Below are 19,696 nucleotides of genomic sequence, written 5' to 3'. Positions count from 1 at the left end.
AAGTACAGAATGACCCCTTGTGTGCATCATATCATACGCTCATGGGATATGAATGGCCAAGTGAAAGGATGAAGCTATATGGCAAGGATTCAGTCTTTCAGAAGACAAAGGATCCTCTCAAGAGCTCTCTTAACACTACATCTTTCTTTCTTTTTTTAAAATTTTTATTTATTTATTTGTTTATTTATTCTTTTAAAGTAGTCTCCATGCCCAATGCGGGGTTCAAACTCACAACCCAGAGCTCAAGAGTTGCATGCTTGGGGCACCTGGGCGGGCCAGTCGGTTAAGTGTCTGACTTCAGCTCAGGTCGTGATCTCACAGTTTGTGAGTTCGAGCCCCGTGTCAGTCTCTGTGCTGACAGCTCAGAGCCTAGAGCCTGCTTCTGATTCTGTGTCTCCCTCTCTCTCTCTCTCTCTCTGCCCCTCCCCTGCTCACACTCTGTCTCTCTCTCTTTCTCTCTCTCAAAAATAAATAAATGTTAAAAAAAAAAAAAGGTGCATGCTCTACTGACTGATCCAACCAGGTGCCCCGAACTATGTCTCTCTTTATCTTCTCAACCTTATATGTTCAACTACCCATACAATTTTCTCTAGTTAATATTTCTCCACTTCCAACTTTTTGTTTGGAAATCTTATATGCCCTGCCAAATCCAGCACCTAAGACCATGAAGCTATAAGCACTCCTTCCCTATCATGTTGAGATTCTACCATATGTACATAGAGAATATTCAGTATTTTTTGTAAATAAAGGACATGTGGCCTCAAATTATACTTATGGCTCCCCGTGTCTTACCTCACTAACTAGTTTGCACTTTTCCTGAGGGTACAGACTATTTTAATAGTGCCCAGTACATATATTAGGTGTTCAGTGTCTATGCAGGCAAGAATGAATTCCCAGGTTGCCTATCCAACAAAATGGAATACTTAACATCTTAGATTGGGTTCTCCCAGAAGCAGACTGAGCCACAGATTCAAGTGGAAGAGGTTTATTAAGGAAGTGCTCCCAGGACAGACTAGCAAGGCAGTGGGGAAGCAGGACAGGCAAGAGGAGGCAGACAGTCAAGTATACAATTTTAGATGAATTCCTGGAGTCAGTCTGATCCTGTGGGGAGTTCTGGGGCGTAATTTACACCTCTGAGTTCATCCAGTCTTGAGGCTGAGGAGCTGGGCTTCGTACACTCTCAACTAGTCAGTGGCCAACTCCTGGTCACCTTCAGAGATGTGAACTCCTGGAATCTCCAACCTTCCAGCTGGAGGTGACTCCAGTAGCCCAAGGGCAACCCTACAAAGAAGGTTGCTGGTATATGAAGAGGGTTCTGAGGGGATCTGAGCAGAGTACCTGTGTGTCCCCCGGGCCTGGCAACGAGCACAGTCTTCGAGCACTGCTTTGAGTCATTCTGAGCATGGTGCTCCTGGTAATCCTTGGTTTTTGGTTTGTTGATTGGTTCTTTTTGCCTTTTGGTTTTTGTTTGGTTTTGTTTTTGCCGATTTATATCCAACCTCCTTGTATTGCTATACGAAACAGTAAAAAAAAAATTTTTTTTAATTAGTCTTAAACAAAAACAAATACCAGATAGTCCAAAGATTTATATCTATAAAAGGAAACCATAAAAGTCCCTGGTCAAAGGCTCAGAGCTGCTTTGGGAAGGTAGGAGCTTGAGAAGATTAAACTGCTCTAACAGAAGAAAATGGAAAGAATTTGGTGTGTGTGTGTGTGTGTGTGTGTGTGTGTGTGTGTGTGTGTTTCTCTTTGGAGAGGGCAAGCACAGAGGAGAGGAGTGAGCACAGAAACGAGGGATGGAACCAAAAGACGGCTGAGAACAAGAGTGTCTGATGTTTGATTGTGAGATGCTTCTGTGTCTCCACTTCCCTAAACGTTCCTTGTGGACGGATACGTACTCAGAACCTCGGGGAAGCAGAAGCCATTTTGGGTCTGAAAATGTAGAAATGGATGAAGACAGGGTAGAGACGAAGGAACAGCCTCTAGCTGCGCGATGGAGAACAAGAATTCAGCTGGAGGCGGTCAGAGCCAGCACAGCCATGAGACCATAACTCCATAGGGAATTCACAGAGATCTTGGCCGGGGCACTGGGTTTCCTTTTCCCCGCAGCAAGGAATGTGCACACCCGGGCCAATCTTATCTGGACCTTTCCAACAACTGGACTACACTAGGGGACTGAAAGCACTTCAAAATATCTTTATGAGATACTTTGACAGAATAATATGCAATCATAACATGGGAGAATTCATGGGAGTTGTGTGACAACACAAAACAAAAAAGAGATGGGACAGAACGAGAGCCCAGTCAGTAAAGGTCTTAGCGCAGGTTCTCGTACTATATACTCTTGCTCCCAGTGGCTTTTGCAAGGACAAGCACAGAGCTGCTCACTGCATCTGACTCTTCTCTGAAAACCTTAATAATGAAACAGGGGGAGGGGCGCTTGGGTGGCTCAGTCGGTTAGTCAACTGACTTTGGTCATGATCTCGAGCCGGGTCATGGGGTCCCGGGTCCCGGGTTCGTGGGTTCAAGCCCCGCATCGGGCTCTGTGCTGATGGCTCAGAGCCTGGAACCTGCTTCGGATTCTGTGTCTCCCTCTCTCTCTGTTCCTCCCCTGCTTGTTCTCTGTCTCTCTGTGTCTCTCAAAAATAAATAAACATGAAAAAAACTTTTTTTTTTAAGTAATGAAACAGGGAGTCTGAAGAATGGGCTCATTGAAATCCTCTTGGCATCATTCCTGTCTGAGAAGCTGTTCCCTCGCTCACGTTGGCTCGACCCCAAGTCGCCTATGCACTTTGGACAACTGGCTGGCTAGCATTTCCTTTTCTATAATGTGTCAAATTTCTTCTAATCCACCCTTCTTTGTAAAGCCTTAACAAGCTTTGATATTAAGGAAAAGTGGGCTATTCATGACCTGACAGCTTTTAGAACGGTACAGAGTAGTTCCTGAGACCAGGAAATCACTATATGTGTTTGGCTGAAGTAGGAAAGGGTTTGGAATTTTCAGGAGACAGCAACTGGTTCCCTGGGATTGGGTATGTTAGGTGTATGAAAGCTGGAAAGATCATAGGAGCCAGGTCAACAGTTTATAATCTGTCTTTTGGAATTAAAGAGGTTCATGAAGATTTTAAGTAAAAAAATGTAACATCAAATCTTGAAAGGGAAAGATCACTGGCTGCAAGTGAAGAACAGGTCAAGGAGAAGCCAGGTGCTGTAGACTGCTCAGACTTATATAGCAAAATACCATGGGCTGTGTGGCTTAAACAACAGACATTTATTTCCCACCATTGTGGAAGCTAGGAAATCTGAGATCAGTACCAGCACAGTCAGGGTGCAGATAGCTACCTTCTTGTGATGTCCTTACCTGGGTGGGGGGAGGGAGGGAGGGAGGGAGGGAGAGAGAGAGAGAGAGAGAGAAGAGAGAAAGAACTAATCCCATCACGGAGACCCTATGTTCACGGCCTCATTTAAACATAATTATCTCCCCCAACCCCCACCTCCTAACACCACCACATTGAACTTCAACCTAAGAGTTTTGAGGGACACATTCATTCCATAATACCAGGGAATAATTTCTTAAGGAGGTTGTTGCAATAATTTAAGATGGAAGATGTAGTTCTCTACTCTTGGAGTGAGATTCTCACGACGATCAAAAATCTGAGTGACACATTAGGAAAATAAAGACAGAATGGTTTCCTCATCAAGGCGCCTGGGCGGCTCAGTTGGTTAAGCGTCCGACTCTTGATTTCAGCTCAGGTCACGATCTCACAGTTCGTGAGTTCAGGCCCTGCCTCAGCCTCTGCACTGACTGTGAAGCCTGCTTGGGATTGTCTCTCTCAACATAAATACATAAACTTAAAAAAAAAAATGATTTCCTTATCAATTACTTCAGATACACAGATACCTAAAAGAAAAAGTCAGGCTTTGTGGACTTAGGCTGACTGTTGATTGCCAAATGCACAGTAAGGTAATACAGGATATTAAAGCTGTGTGGCCTTATGACCACCTTGACATGGTTCCCCCTAACTGGGGTGTCAAACAGATGTGGCACCTCATGTTCTGAGCTCAGGCTGGAAACACTAATGATGATCCAAGGTGAACTCACCTTGACATCCTTCATTATGTTTTTCAAAGACCCTTTCTCCAAATGAGGTCACATTCACAGTTTCTAGGGTTAGGACACGCCCATATCTTTTGGGAGGCCACAACTAAACCCACTCTAGATATTCTGGTGCCGTCGTTCTCAAAGTGAGTCCATTATTTTCATAATAATACTAAGACAATATTGCCTTGTTCGCGGGGTTGATATTGGCACTGATGCTACAAAAGAATACGGGGCAAAACTGCAGTTTTCTTAGCATGAATTAATGCAGCGACACCTGAGAAGTGACACTGACAACTGCACCTGAGAAGGTGAGGTTGCGACGGTGTGCGGTGAGAAGAGAAGTGGAGAGGCAGGTCTTTTCTGGAGCTGGATCTGTGGGAGCCATAGTGGAGCCTGGCGGGGCTAAGCAGGAACGAACAGCTGAGGCCAAGGCAAAGTGCAGCTCTGGTTGAGGGGGAAGGGTTGAGAAGCAGGCACCAGAGAATCTGTTATCAGAGACTCAGGGTTCAGAAAAAACGGTCCAGCTCTTGGGACAGTCGTGGTTACTGGCCTGGGCCTCTCTTTCCCGGGGACGAGTTTTTGGGGACCTGGGGTATGAGATACAGATATAGTCATTGTGGCAATGAGTGTGTACTCTCTCCGAGAGGGACTATGATGACAACCAGCTCTTAGAACACATAGATGTGCAGAGGCTGGGAGCCAAGGGCAGACTGGCTTGGGTTTTGTCTTAGTCTGGGTTTTTCCAAAGGCAAGGATTTGGGTGCAAGTAGTTGATTCAGAAAGTGACCCCCGGAGGCACCTGGGTGGCTCAGTTGGTTAAGTGTCTGACTCTTGATTTTTGGCTCGGGTCACGATCACATGGTTCGTGTGTTCAAGCCCCACTTAGGTCTCTGCCCTGATGGTGCAGAGCCTGCTTGGGATTCTGTCTCCCTCTCTCTCTGTCCATCCCCTGCTTGCTCTCTATCTCCCCCAAAATAAATAAAAATGGACTTAAAAAAAGAAAGAAGAAAGAAAGAAAGAAAGTGATCCCTGGAAGGGTGGTGAGAGTGAGACCTGGAAGGAAGACAGCCAGGAAAGGGAACTTTAATGAGCGAGTTACTACTGGGGGTAATTGGGGTTCAGTCCCTCCGAGGTCTGTGAAGAATGTTTGGGATTGTCTCACAGAGAGGCACGGAAGCTGGGGTCTTTATCTACCAATTCCTGAACCTCTTTGGTTGCAGCTTGTTCTTGGGGTCTCAACCCCACAGCAACTCTCATTGCCAGGGAAAAGTGTGGGGACAGAATGCCGAGCTGAATGCATAGAGCTGTCTGTAGGTGTCGGAGCTGAGAGTTTTGAATCTCCTTTCCCGGGCATATTTGTTATGTGACTTTTCTTCTCTGTGCTTCAATTCACTCATCTATGGAAGCAGGATGATAGTAATCAAACCTTATAGGGTTTCCATGAGAATTAAATGACCAAAGACATGTATGTGAACTGCTTAGACAACTCCCGGGAGCAGATTTCGTAATATAGTGCTCATGTTATATCTGCGACGTTCGTTAAACTGATTTGTCAAATTAATTACATTTACCTCCCTCTCTCACTTTAGAAAAGTGATCATTTATTTGGCATAAATTGCTCTTTTTTTTTAAGCAACCTGTTGTGGTTTTTTTCTTAACAGATTTTCCAGCTTCACTAGTGTTTACAATTGTGAATTTCCTTCCATCGTTCATCATTATTTGTTAGCTGTGTAGTCTTTCAGTAACTGAGCTGACTTCAGTGTTCTGAAAACCTCAACATTGTCACTGCCGCCACAAGCGGGAAGACAACTAAAATGCCTTTCACTTTACCTCTCCCTGAGTGACAACACAAAACATGATAGATGTATTCATATTTTCCAACTACAATATAGATCTCTAGAGATATTCTGCATATATTGAGAAGTTTACCTTGATAAACACAGGTTTTTATATTTTTGTTTTTATTTTTAAATTTTTATTTATTTATTTATTTATTTAGGAGAGAGAGTTGGGGAGGCGCAGAGGAAGAGGGAGAGAATTTTAAGCAGGGTCCACACTTCGCACAAGGGGCTCGATCTCACAACTGTGAGACCATGACCTGAGCCAAAATCAAGATGCTTAAGCAACTCGGTCACTCAGGAGCCCCATTTTTTATTGATTGATTGATTGATTGATTTTTGCCTAAGTATCAATTGAGGTGGAGCTCATCTTACAACCTCAGAGATGGTTTGCTGTGCTTAGCAATTTTTTGTATGTGGATCAAATTCCTTTCCACACGTTCTGAATGATTCAGGGCCACAAAGTACCTCTTTACTCTCCTGTTCACATTTTTGCTCTCAAAATAATGCTTTAAACTGTATATTTTGAGTAGCAGCACTCAATTAACAGTTTCCCTCCAAAAAATGAGCGGAGCATTGCAGTTGGGGTGAAAGGATTTGGGGTCAGATTATCTGGATTCACATTGTGGCTAAGCCATTTGTTAGCTGGGTGAACATGATCAAGTTGCTTAATCTCCCTTAGTATTTGTATCCCCACCTGTACAATGGGGATATTAACAGTACCTACTTCATAAGTTTGTTATGGAAACTCAATGAGCCAGTATATGTAACGTGCTTAAAACAGCACCTGGCTCTTAAATGCTATCCAAAAATTTGCTAACTAAAGAACTCTATATAAGTTGACTGTTTGGTATTTCATATGTACTTTGCCTTGTATGATGGGTGCTTTGCATTGGTGAGGTGAAACCCAGAGCAAGAAATCATTTTTCTTTATTGAGACTGTCATATTTATTGTCTAGACAATTGCACTGAACTCCTAAGGGATCTCATTTCTAACCTCCTCTCTTTCCAGCTCATCTTCGCTACTGCTGTAGTTTTGGTCATATCTCTAGATTTTCCAAAGATTTTTATGGCTCCCCATTTCCATTATGAGACTTCACTAAGTTTTGTTGTTTTTTTTTTTTTTACAGAAATGCCTTTCCTAATTACACAGGAAAATGAATATGTGCCCCAGGATGTACAAACTGAAGCAACTAGGCACAAGTAAGAAGTATCCTTGAATTATAGGCACCTAAGATTTTATGTCAGCTTTACATTCTAATCCATTATGTGGTTATACCTATTTTAACTTAGGACACATTTTCCATTTCTCGCCATCAGGAAAGTTTTCAAAAGATTCTTCCTACTGTTTCCTTGGCTAACTGACATGAGCTATCGCATCAAGTACGAATTTTGGATAATTAGACTGAATAGCAGAGACCTGACAGTTCCTATCAGGCGATTTCTTTTCGCTACAGGTGTCACAATATTTCTCAAATCCAGACAGTTAAAAATGTATGGATATACTTTTTTAACTGCTTTAGGAGCTATGTGGGATAATCATTGAGTAGAAATGCCCTGAATGCTGACAAAGAGGTAGAACGGTACATTTTCGGACTACCGTTGCTTAAAATTTTAATAAATCCGTCTTCATGCTAACAGCTTGTAGTGTCACTATTCTTAGGATTGCAAGCAATAGAAACTCAACTCAAACCAGCTGACACGGAAAAGGGACTCCATAGCTTAGTAAGTTTAAAGTCCAGGGTTGCAGATGGCTTTATCTGTGCCTCTGTCTAGGAGTCCAATGATCAGGGCTTTGGTTCTCCATTTCTGGGGCAGGGTGTTTCCACACGGCGATCAAGATGGTGGTCGCGGTAAACTGTACAATTGAAAAGAGCTCATTTCCCTCTTACCTCTAGAAGAAAGTGCCAGAGACAGACCAGCTTTGTTCAAATTCATTTCTCGCTTAATCACTGGCCATGTGGGTGGGATGCAGTGATTGATCAAAACTTGACTGAATGCCATGACCGTGGCAGTTTGATTGTCAGCCTCTCAGCACTCCATATCCCATACCCCTGGAGTGACAAATTCTTCCCATGTTCCCAAGGCTGTGGGGTTTCCCGTACCCAGAACTTCAAGTGATAAAACTGGGTGGGGCATACATAGCAGGACAGTTAGTCCCACCACCGCATCATCCAAAAATGGATGGGAGACGGTGCTAGGCAGACCAGATCTATGGTGACCACAATGTGCCAAGAATCTAATTGCCTGTGGTTTATTGGCAGACCAAACTCATTTCTGATCATTCCAGCTCCCTTGTTATCTTAGAATACTTGCCAAGTAATGTTTTTTTAGTGGGGAAAAAAAAAACCTGACAATTTTTATTTATGCCAGTCTTTTAAATCTGATGTAAGTGAACCAAGAGTCTTAAACAACATAGTTCCACCATGAATTCTCATACAATTCAGATTTTATTTTCACTTAGCAGCCTTGTCGTGTGCACTGAAAATACTAGAATAACTTTCTAATTATCATTTGAGAGGCTAGCTTTTAAAATGAAAATTAACTCAACTTTGTAAGATAACTTTATCAGTAAAGTGGACGTTTTTTTTTTAATTTTTTTTTTAACATTTATTTATTTTTGAGACAGAGAGAGACAGAGCATGAACAGGGGAGGGGCAGAGAGAGAGGGAGACACAGAATCGGAAGCAGGCTCCAGGCTCTGAGCCATCAGCCCAGAGCCTGACGCGGGGCTCGAACTCACGGACCGCGAGATCGTGACCTGAGCTGAAGTCGGACGCTTAACCGACTGAGCCACCCAGGCGCCCCAGTAAAGTGGACATTTAAAGGATTCATTCAAGTCAGCAAAACTAAAAGGCAGCCTACAGAATGGGAGAAGATATTTATAAACAACATATCTGATAAAGGGTTAGTACCCAAAATCTACAAAGAAGTTATCAAACTCAACACGCTACAAATATTTGTAGGCACCCTACAAATATGATTTTTAAACGTCACTTCAAATGTAAATGGTTTCAGGCAATTACTGTTCATTTTTCTCAAACACTGGAGGTACCAACCTATAGGCTTATTCACACATCCACAGTAATGGAAATTTGTATTAAAGTTAACATCTGATTATATCCTGTACACATTTTAGATGAACTTCAGTTTATTAAAATGGTGTTTGGAATGTATCACTGTCAAAATAATTATAGGGAGATTTGGGTAGTTCTGACTGTCAGTAACATCAGTAATTTCAGGTTTTCCTGAATGGCTTCTATTCTCACTGTTTCAAACTTATAACTGAAATTTACTCCTTTTAATACTCTCCCTCCCTCTCTCTCTGCCCCTCTGCCCCTCAATACACATTCTCTCTCTCTCAAAATAAATAAATAAATACCTTACTGCTTTTAACCATTGATTCTATTTCTATTTGAAAATACAATTTTCAATATTTAAAAAGTATTATAAAGATAGTGTGGCAGTCAGCCTCCAAAATGGTCCCCATCCTTGCCTCTGATGAAGGCTTGGAGCCCTAGTTTAGTACCTTCCCACAATGACTTGTGTGAATCATAAGACAATTGTATAAATGATGGTGTCTGACTTCTGATTTTAGGTCGTAAAAGACATTGAGACTTTATCTGTGGCCTTGGATCACTCAACCTTGAAGGATGTCTGCTGCTTTGTCATAAAGACAGCCAAGCAGCCCTGTGGAGAAATTCAGGAGACGAGGAACTTTGGCCAACAACCATGTGAAGGAGAGCCTCCAACACAGGTCAAGTCTCCGGATGATGATGCAGCCTGGCTGACATCTTGCGGCGTCATGCAAGAACCTGAGCCAAAACCCTCCAGCTAAGCCAATCTCAAATTCCTGGCCCACCAGAACCTGTAAGATCATAACTATGTGTCATTGTTCTACATCATTAAGATTGGGGCAATTTGTTACTCAGCAATAGGTAACTAATACAGAAAATGAGACAGAAACCAAAGTTTCAAAACACAAATTTTTTAGTACTTTTTTCTTATCAGAAAACTCACCACTAAATGAAATAGGAACATGCCATTTGGAGTAAAACATCCATCACAGGCAACTAGGCAGGAATTGATTTTATGGGAGTTACTGGATAATTTTTCTGTCGTGACATTTTTTTTAACAGTCTTCTATTTGTTGAGGAATTTATTTTTGCAAATACCAGCTGGGCAGATCCTTGCAGATGGGGCAAGAAATTGCACACTAATGCTGTGGCTCTTGGTGATATTTTCATGGTCTTTTTTTTGTTGTTGTTATGTTTATTTATTTTTGAGAGAGAGACAGGGCGTGCGTGGGGGAAGGGCAGAGAGAGAAGGAGACACAGAATCCCAAGCAGGCTCCCCCCCCGAAGTGGGGCTCAAACTCACAAACTGCAAGATCATGACCTGAGCTGAAGTCAGAAGCTTAACTGACTGAGCCACCCAGGCTCCGCAATGGTCTTTTTTACCATGATCTAATCCATCTTTGACACATTTGACAGAAATCCCTGGTAACATCAAAGCACCAAATTTTCCAATCATTCATTGCACATAAAACTGTCTATTTTTCCAGGTTTTTATGGAAAACAAGATACTGACTACCATGGAAAAGTGGTATATTATTTATTTTCATGTGACAAATACATGCGACAAAACCTTTTCGGGGCTTACAAATTCTGACAAGAACTCCCCCACGTAGGTCCCAAGGAACCAGCTGAACTGGCCTGGCCACAATTACTAAGCTCAGGCTGTCATTTCCTGCCTCTGCATCCAAATTCTTTCTTATCTCTTGGGATTCCTTCTCTGCTTCTCCTTGCTGAAATCATGCTCATACTCCCATTCACCTCATTTGCTCATATATCAAAAAACTTCTCTTAAATCTGCCATATAAGAGTTACCTTTTCCTACCTTGGACCGTACCCTTTTTATGACCATTCCCCACATTTAGCATTGTAACATACATTTCCGACATTGGGAGTTTGGAGTCGAATTCTAGGAGAATTTAAGTGCCTTCTGGATTTGCGTTATTGTCTATAGAGCTTAAGTCAAATTCTTAAAAATGGTAGGAGACTCGAAGGTATTTCCCAGTTGAAGGGTTACATAAATAAGTCTTTCTGCACCTCAGGGACATAGTGGGAAGTTAGGAAAATTGACGCCATTGGTGGTACAGAGCTGGGCAGAGCCCTCCTGGTAGGCAGGGTCACAGCAAATCCACAACCCTCAGTGCACCTTCTACCCGGTGCCCACTTTAACTCCCAGCCCCCTTCTTCAGCAAAGCATTCCACTCACTGGGAACCCACCTTTGAGTTTTTTACATCAGAAACCAATGAGAAAACATTTACTCACAGAAATAAGTTTACAGCAAGTGGTGCCCAGACAGGTAGGTCTATTTCATCAATTATTAATTTCCAGAGCAATCTATGAATACATATATTCAAATGTATTTGCTACATTTATGAAGCTTTTTCACCTCCTAATGGATTTAATTTGATCTTTACCAAAAAGAAACAAAAAGTCTTTGGTGCTGGTGATGGGATTTGACTTTGCCCTACTTACCAGTTATGAACTTAGCCTGTTGCTGTTTCACAGACTCCTGGGTCAGAGACCAGAAACTTCTTACCCATTGCACAGTAAGTTACAAGAGCTTCATGTTTGCAATGATTCCCCTTCGCCTCTCAAATCTCATGAGGGTTGAGGTTGAGTTACAGGAGAGACCCAGAGGTTGGCAATTCTTCATTTTATAGCAGGCACTAAGCAAGACTGTTCTTTGTCCTGGAGGGAGACATTATTTCATCCCTCAAGGCTGCTTGCTGCAGACATCACCCGGAGCAGTAGCCCAAGTGCAGAGTGGTCAAGGCCTTGCATTGTTGGCATACCCAACAGGACCCGTGGGGCTCATGGAGGAGTATCTCTCCCAATAATCATTGTTAATCCCCTTTATTTAAACAAAACACGGGGGGTGCCTGGGTGGCTCAGTCAGTTAATGGTCCATCTTTGGCTCAGGTCATGATCTCCCAGTTTGTGTGCTGCCTGCTCAGAGCCCGGAGCCTGCTTCGGATTCTGTGTGTCCCTCTCGCTGCCCCTCCCCCACTCGTGCTCTGTCTCTCTCTCTCTCTTTCTCAAAAATAAATAAACATTAAAAAAATTTAAATAAATAAATTAATTTAATTAAATAAAATGAAACACTGAAGCTCAGAGACATCAATAGATCACTTTATTTACCCAGCTAATAATATCAGAATATCTGTTCTCTCCTTCTAAATTGGTGCTGCTTTCAATAGACCTGCACCATCTAATATGTAAAATGTTTTATTAATGATTTTAATTTTGATAACAAATTTAAATTATTTGAACCTTAATAAGATATTGTTAAATATTATAAAATTATTCAATATAACCTTTAAAAAGATTGTCACCTATAACCTTATTAAATGTCACTTAAAAATATTACCACATAAGATATTATGAAATGTAATTCGTATATTCTAAATATAACTTCACATTTCTTTTTCCTTTTTAAAATGTGACTACTAGAAAATTTTTAACTGCGTTTATTTTATGATCACACGTATATCATATTTCTAGTGAATAACACTGCAATAGACCATATTTTCCTTTTTGTCCCTTTTTTATTCCTTATTTTCCTTGTAATCCTTTGTTCCTAATCTTTTTTCTCATTTTCATTAGTTATAACATATACATCGCAAATGCACCATGTACTAATCTTAAGTGCACAGCTTGCTGAATTGTTACCTATGCATTCTCTGCTCTAATCACCATTCAGATCAGGAAGCAGAATGTTCCCTCCTACTCGATACCCACTGACTCCCATTCTTTGTGATAACTTCCATTACCATTGGTAAGTTTTCCCTGTATTAGGACTTCCCATAAATAGAATCCCTGTTTTGTGTCTTGTGCTCAGCATAGGGTTTTTGAGACTCATCCTCACTGTTGAATGGACCAGTAGTCTGTTTTCTATTGCTTTGTATAATTCCACTGTATGGCCATACCACAGTTATCCGGTTGCCAGCTGGTAGACACTTGGGGTGTTTCCAGTACAGGCAATTATGAATAAAGCTACTCTGAACATTTGTGTACATACTTAACCCCTGAGGAAGGATGTGATCTACATCCAGTGCCCCCTCCCACTCTAGTAGTTAACACAGTGCCCTACTTGATGGATTTTTGGTGAAGTATGGTTTCAAACTAGCAGTGATTTGTCTCTTGGCCCTCAAATGGAAAATAAAGTCCAATGTCATAACAAAGTCTGCTCAGAGTTTCCACTATCATCACAAATAGTGAACAAATGGGTCGGGAAGTCAGTCTCCTGTATTTAAATGATCTATTTCAGTCTTGTTGCCAGTTAAAAATAGAGTTGTGCTCCCAGATACATTTTAGTGACTGATTACGAAAGAATGTAGATGTTTCCTACACTGTTTTTTTCCTAAGAGTGCTACCCATTTTCTTCATCTCCTTATCCTTTCCTTTTCTTTTTAACAGTAATTCAGAGAAAGGTAGATCTAAGTGGAAATACTATATAGATATTCAAAGGAAATCTATGTTATACGAGGAATGTTATTATTTTGGTAGTTAATTCCAAAATTTTCTTTTTCATTTTCTTTCCTCTAGGATTATCTATCTGGGAGACAACAGAAGACAGACATCCTAGGTTTTAATCATGGATCTGAAATCATGAGCAAGCCTGGAGATTTAGCTTCTGAGCCTCAGCTTTCTTGTCTCTGAAATGGGGATTCAATACCTTCCATACAGGAGTTCTTGGAGGATTAAAAGACATAAGTCAAGCTGAGCTCTTCAGGCAACAGCCTTTGTGAAGCCCAGTTCTCATTGGACCCAGGCCTTCTTCCTACATGAGCTGCTTTTTGTGTTTCCTGTTGTCTTTCTGATAACTTGGGTATTGGCAGGGATCTGTCTGCCAAGTTTCCTAAACTGTGTACTCAGGCATCTCAGGGTACAGCAGCAAACCCACCTAGAGCAGTCCAGGACAATTTTATTTTATGTTTATTTATTATTTTTGAGAGAGAGACAGGGCACGAGTGGGGGAGGAGCAGAGAGAGGGAGACACAGAATCCAAAGCGGGCTCCAGGCTCTGAGCTGTCAGCACAGAGCTCTATGCGGGGCTTGAGCCCACGAGCTGTGAAAATGATGACCTGAGCCGAAGTGAAGTTGGACGGTTAACCGACTGAGCCACCCAGGCGCCCCCTGGGATATTTTAAATTTTAAAGGGAAACAGTGAAACTTGGCATCTGTCAGACATGGCATGAACTATACTGGCTCCAGGAAGTTTGCAGTTTCAGCATTAAATTATGGTACATTTCTTTCGTTGATGTCATATCTTTGCAAGACTGTTTTCTGTGGTTGCTGTGACGAAAAGTAAATGCTACGTGGAAATCTGTGTACAACAGGTAGAAGATAGCAAAATCCCATCTGAATCCAAGGTTTGAGAAATTGCAGTGACCAAGAGGTAAAGATATCTCATTAGTACCTAAGTGGGGTTATTTAAAAATGAAATAAAAATGTATTTTTCTTCATTTTTTTGTGTATTATTTTTCATATGCCTACTAAGGTCTTAGGATATGAATATTCATTAAGTTGTTTGGATCTTACTACATAGTAGGTGGTATTTCTTAGGTATTCCTTTTGGTCTAGGGGTATGTGAAAAAGTGACTGAGATACTAAGTGCTGTGAACTAACTTTGTTCTAAAGATGTTTAACCTAGGATAGGTAACAGTAATATAGAGGAATATGTAGATTTTGTAGTAGGTATGTAATAACAAATGTTACAACAGTCAGACTAAATTTGTAGATAAACTATTCCCCAGGAAACCACTTCTTTAATTAGCTAATTCCTGTGTATCCTCAAATCTCAATTAAAATATAACCTGTTCCAGGAAGCCTTCCCTGATTTGTAACTCTCGTACTCCCATTCTCAGTGCCATCTAGATAAGGAACCTGTCATCTAGGTTTCCAAAAACACATTGCTTATCCCAACATAGCATCCTAGGATCTTTGATTTTTTTTGTCTCTGAGTTTGTGGAGGGTGGAGACCAGATCTAAATGAATTTTGTATCTGTTGAATCTGGCACCGTATTTAGCAGGTAACAAGTGCTCAGAAGGTATTTGTTGATGAACTAATAAAATGTACACAGGTATATATGGGTAATAGTAACCAGTGTTTACTAAGCATTTTACAGGTACTTCCAGGGTTATTCAAATGCCATTGTATTATCTTATAACTTGAAGACGATTTAGTTTTCTTGTTACTTAAAGACCATCTAGTGTGATCTCTGAGTTCAGAAAGGTGAATGGAAGGCTGAGAGCAGCAGTCACTTCTGAACCTGGACTCCAGGGCTCCTACATTTTAACTTTTTCCACACCATGCACTACACCTGGTCACCGGCAAATAGAGTATAAACTTCTTGTGGACAGGATCCTCTTAACGTTCTTCTGCAACCTTCATGAATAGAACCTTTAGGCACCTGAGGAATAGTTACCACAGTTGACTTCATTGCGCTCCAGTTTCAGGGAAATTATAGCACTTGTTGATGAAAGAGACTTTAAAATACAACGTGAAACACAAATATGGAAGAAAAAACCCACAGGAGTCACCTGGGTGGCTCAGTCGGTTAAGCGTCTGAGTCTTGATTTTGGCTCAGGTCACGATCTCTCGGCTTGTGGGATCGAGCCCCTTATCGGGCTCTGCGCTGACAGCACGGAGCCTGCTTGGGATTCTCTCTTTTCCTCTCTCTCTGCCCTCCCCCTCCTGCTTGCTCGCTCTCGGAAAATAAATAAATAAACATTAAAAAAAAAAAAACAAGAATAGAAGTTAGAGCATGTATTATTATTGTTGTCACTGTTATTATTTTGTTTTTATGAACATTTCAATTATCAACATGACAATTTTCCTTGGATTCATTCACTTGTTCACCTTAAATTTTGAGCCTCCATTATTTGCCAAGCCGCATCCTAGGGAAAACACAAATTATCTTGGAGCTTTTTGTGTACTACCCAGATATTATACAAATAATTACTAAATTGTGGTTGGAAGTGACTGGCAGGAAGATAAATACATTGTGCATTGAGAATATATTAGGGACCGCTGCACACTCACTAAAACGGCTCAAATCAATAACCCTTACCTTACTAAATATCGTGGAGAATGTGCAGCGATTGGAACTTCAAGCGCTGCCGGTGAGAGTGTAATGTGGTCGAGCCACTTTGGACAACGGTGAAGTACATACTTCTCCGAAAGCCTAGTGATTCCAGTCCTCGGTATTTACCCGAGAGAAACGAAAACACGCGTCCACACAACGACTTGCACAGAACTGCTGATGGTTATAGCCGCTGTCTTCATAATCATTCAAAAGCTGCAAATACCTGTAGTGAACGGGTCCACAATTGTACTGCTTCCATACGGTGGACTACTACTGTGCATAAGGAGGGCCTACGGGCACACCAGCGGTCCTGGGTGAGACTCAAGACATCACGCTAAGAGAAGGAAGGCTGGCTCAAACGAGTACAGGGGATGCGAAGTTGTGTGACGTCAAAGGACGGGTAAAACTACGGTAAAGTGATAGAAACCGGATGAGAATTGCCTGGGAGTGCAGGGATGGAAGGGCGCTATTCTCTGCCGGTGCTGCGGTTACCCTGGTGGCTGAATCCGCCAAAACTCATGGACGGCACACTTCAAATAGGTGTATTTTATTCCACGTAAATTAAACCGGAGTTAAAAACAAACAAACAAACTACACGGTGACCCAACCGATGCAGGTGGCTGGGAGCAGGGGTCACGGAGCTTTTTTAAGAGGAAGTGCGCCGGACCGGGAAGGGGGCTTTCCAAGGGCCAGGAACTTTCCCCGGCGTTGATTTCCAGAAGCGACCTCTGTTTTACAGGCGGGGACGAAGATGCCGCGGCCGCCGGGCCACGGCCAGCCTCCAGGGAGAGGCCGAGCCGGGCCGGGCCGGGCCCCCAGCTCCCGCCGGGGGCCCAGCTACCCGCGGCAGGGCCTGCGGGAGCCGCCGCGGCGAAGTCGCGGGCGGGGGAGGCGGGCGCTCGCCGGCGTCGCGCCGACGTCACGCGCGTGCTGACGTAGCCGGCGGCCGCGGCCTCTAAAGCGGGCTGGGTGGCGGGGGGCGCCGAGTTTGACTAGTTTGGGGGCCGCCCGGCGCCTGGCGCTGCTCCCGCGGCCCGCCGCGCCCCCGCGAGCCGCGCGTCGGCCGGCCCGTAGCGGCGGGGAGCCGCACCGGCGGCGGGGCGGCGCTCGGCGCAACTTGGTCCCCCGCGGGCGGGCGGCCGGGCGGGCGGCCATGGAGCCCCGCGGCATGGAGTACTTCAGCGCCCAGGTGCAGCAGAAGGACGTCGGCGGCCGCCTGCAGGTCGGCCAGGAGCTGCTGCTCCATCTGGGCGCCCCCGGCGCCATCCCGGACCTGGAGGAGGACCTGGGCCGCCTGGGCAAGACGATCGACGCGCTCACCGGCTGGGTGGGCTCGAGCAACTACCGGGTAAGCGGCGGCGGCGGCGGCGCGGCGGGGCCGGGCACGCCCTCCCGGGCCGGCCCTTTAATCCCGGACGTGCGCGTCCCGCCGGGCGAGCCCCCCGGGGTGCGCCTGGCGCCTCCGAACCGCCCCGGGAACGGGAAGGGAAGCCTGTGGGCTCGGGGGTCGGCGAGGGGGGGGCGGGGGGGTCCCTGGGCGCGCCCCCGAGCCGGGGGCTTCGTTCCCACCGCGACCGAGTTTTCCCCCGGTTGTGAAGAGTGACAAATTCAGCGATTCCGCGACTCGATGCGGAGTTACTTGGCGTCAGGACACAGCGTTTCGCCTCCTGTTTCAAACTCATTGGTGATTTGCATACACAAAGCGCTCGAAGACTTTTTGCATTTGTACGTCCCTGTGTCACCGCTACTTGGAGACGGAGGACATTGGGATACGATATTTTTAAGTTCAAAAGAGTGTGTTAAATCAATCTCCCTTATTTAGTGATTGTTTAGCCTGCTTAATCTTGTTTCTTTTCTTTATTGCTTTTTTTAAAAATAAATTTTGAGCCTGCAAGGTTGTGCTCTTTGTCTCTAAAAGCATCTTTAGAGCTTAATCAGGTGCCTGATTAAGTTTACTGTTAAGTCTAATACAAAGATGCTGACCCCAGGGCATTAGGTGTTTGTTTTTCATTTATTGTGGACGGAAAGCAGTTAAATGCTGTTAACTCCTTTTACCGTAGTTGAGGGCCGACTCGGATTCGAAACCTGTGTCTCAGCAGGTTAGCTGATGCCGAGAAAAAATTGTACAAGCAGGAATGAGTGTTTTTGAAGAGCTGGTAGGAGGTGGGCTGTAATGTAGCCACGTTGAGAGACCAGGTAATTCTGTAATGAGCCCGTACCGTAGTTTTTAGCAGTTATTTTTCTTTCGAGTCTTCTGGTGGCAGTGTTGCTTTAAAATGCGAGTTCAACTCTGGACGCAGTGATTCTCCTAAGTAATTTATACTTACAACCCTGCAAATAGGCTATACTTTGAAAGCTTTATTCTCATAGAGTAGAAAGACAGACTCCACTACTGTGCAGATTTAATGGTGAAGCTTAAACATGAGTTTTGGAAGGGGTTGACTTTTACAAGGATAATAAGCCGTTTGAGAATTAACCAGTTTGATGCTCTGTTGCATACTAGCTCGTCATTCTTTTGTAGAACTTCAGGAAAAGTTAACATTTGATATATCAGTACCATTTGGGAGAAACCACCTAACTTTACTCACCGTGTCAAGGCATATACCCACTCAAGAGAATTGATTTCATGTTGTAACATAGGCTCTTGTAGAAACAGTCAGCTCTTTGGTAGGGCTTGCTTCTTCCCTTCCCAGCGAAGGGTGTCACCTACGCAGACCGTGGTGAGTTGGCTTTGGGCCCTTTCACCCCTCAGATGTACCATCTTCCACAGTAGCCCGATTTTTCTTTAATGTCTTTATGCACTACTTGCACTCAGTGCTGTGTTTTCCTTTCAGCTGGTCCATAAGAACTAGAATGTATCCAGGATCTGACGCAGGCTCTCATCTCTTCACCATTCTGTCCATGCTCCTTACTAGATGCTGTAGCTTGAGACAGTTTCCACAATCAGAAGATAACTGCCACAGGCTTCCACGACCTTAGCCACACACTCCCTTGTAGCTACGCCCATACATTCTGCCATCTGCTCTGTTACATGAAAGAAGGGTCTTTCTCGCTTCCGTGGTCTCTTGCCTCCTTAAGGACATTAATTCATCAATTCTCCTTTCTCCTTCCCGAATCCTTAGTTCTCTTCTTTCTACTGAATGCTGCATTGTTAGAGGGCATTGGGCTTTGTTTCTTATTTGAGTTTTATAAAGTAAGTTACCAAACTAGGTCGTCATTTTTTACCCAAGATACAATAAAACCTATTTGACTCTTTTGAAAAAAAGCGTATCGTGGAATTTTTTGAACCTACACACAAATAGAGAATTGTATTTAAATTTCAAATTATGCTGAGCAAGTTCTAATTTTCTTCAGATTTGATAGTACTTTACAGTTCGTCTTAACAGCCATCATGACTTCCATAAATTTGAGTGATGTGCTGTATCCTGGGTGGTGGTCTAGATCCTGAGGATCCCGCTGTGAGGAAAACTAGCAAAGCTCATTCATTTAACTTCATTTGGATATTTATTGAGGACCAACTACAAGCAGGCGCTCTTCAGGCACTTCAGATACAGTAGTGGAGAAAGAAATCCTTTCCTCTGTGGACTTAGGTT

The 19,696-nt window shown here is 43.3% G+C and overlaps 2 protein-coding genes across 16 annotated transcripts in view; one reads left to right on the top strand and one right to left on the bottom strand.

Annotated features, from left to right (window-relative positions):
• Positions 1–983: 983 nt before the first annotated feature.
• Positions 984–19,696, bottom strand: part of LOC122198757 — a 79,575-nt gene continuing 60,862 nt past the window's right edge. For all 4 annotated transcript variants that reach the window (XM_042903512.1, XM_042903514.1, XM_042903513.1 and 1 more), the window contains one exon: positions 984–1,511. In XM_042903512.1, the coding sequence (XP_042759446.1) occupies positions 1,181–1,511 (331 nt within the window). In that variant the 3' untranslated portion in view covers positions 984–1,180. The remainder of the gene's footprint in view (positions 1,512–19,696) is intronic.
• Positions 17,210–19,696, top strand: part of CLASP2 (cytoplasmic linker associated protein 2) — a 180,958-nt gene continuing 178,471 nt past the window's right edge. For all 12 annotated transcript variants that reach the window (XM_042903509.1, XM_042903503.1, XM_042903507.1 and 9 more), the window contains exon 1: positions 17,210–17,451. In XM_042903509.1, coding sequence (XP_042759443.1) covers positions 17,257–17,451 — 195 coding nt within the window. In that variant the 5' untranslated portion in view covers positions 17,210–17,256. The remainder of the gene's footprint in view (positions 17,452–19,696) is intronic.

This window comes from Panthera leo, chromosome C2 (assembly GCF_018350215.1).
Source record: "Panthera leo isolate Ple1 chromosome C2, P.leo_Ple1_pat1.1, whole genome shotgun sequence".
Lineage (NCBI taxonomy): Eukaryota > Metazoa > Chordata > Mammalia > Carnivora > Felidae > Panthera > Panthera leo.
The sequence above is the reverse complement of the archived record's forward strand: the minus strand, read 5'-3'. Positions and strand labels throughout refer to the sequence as shown.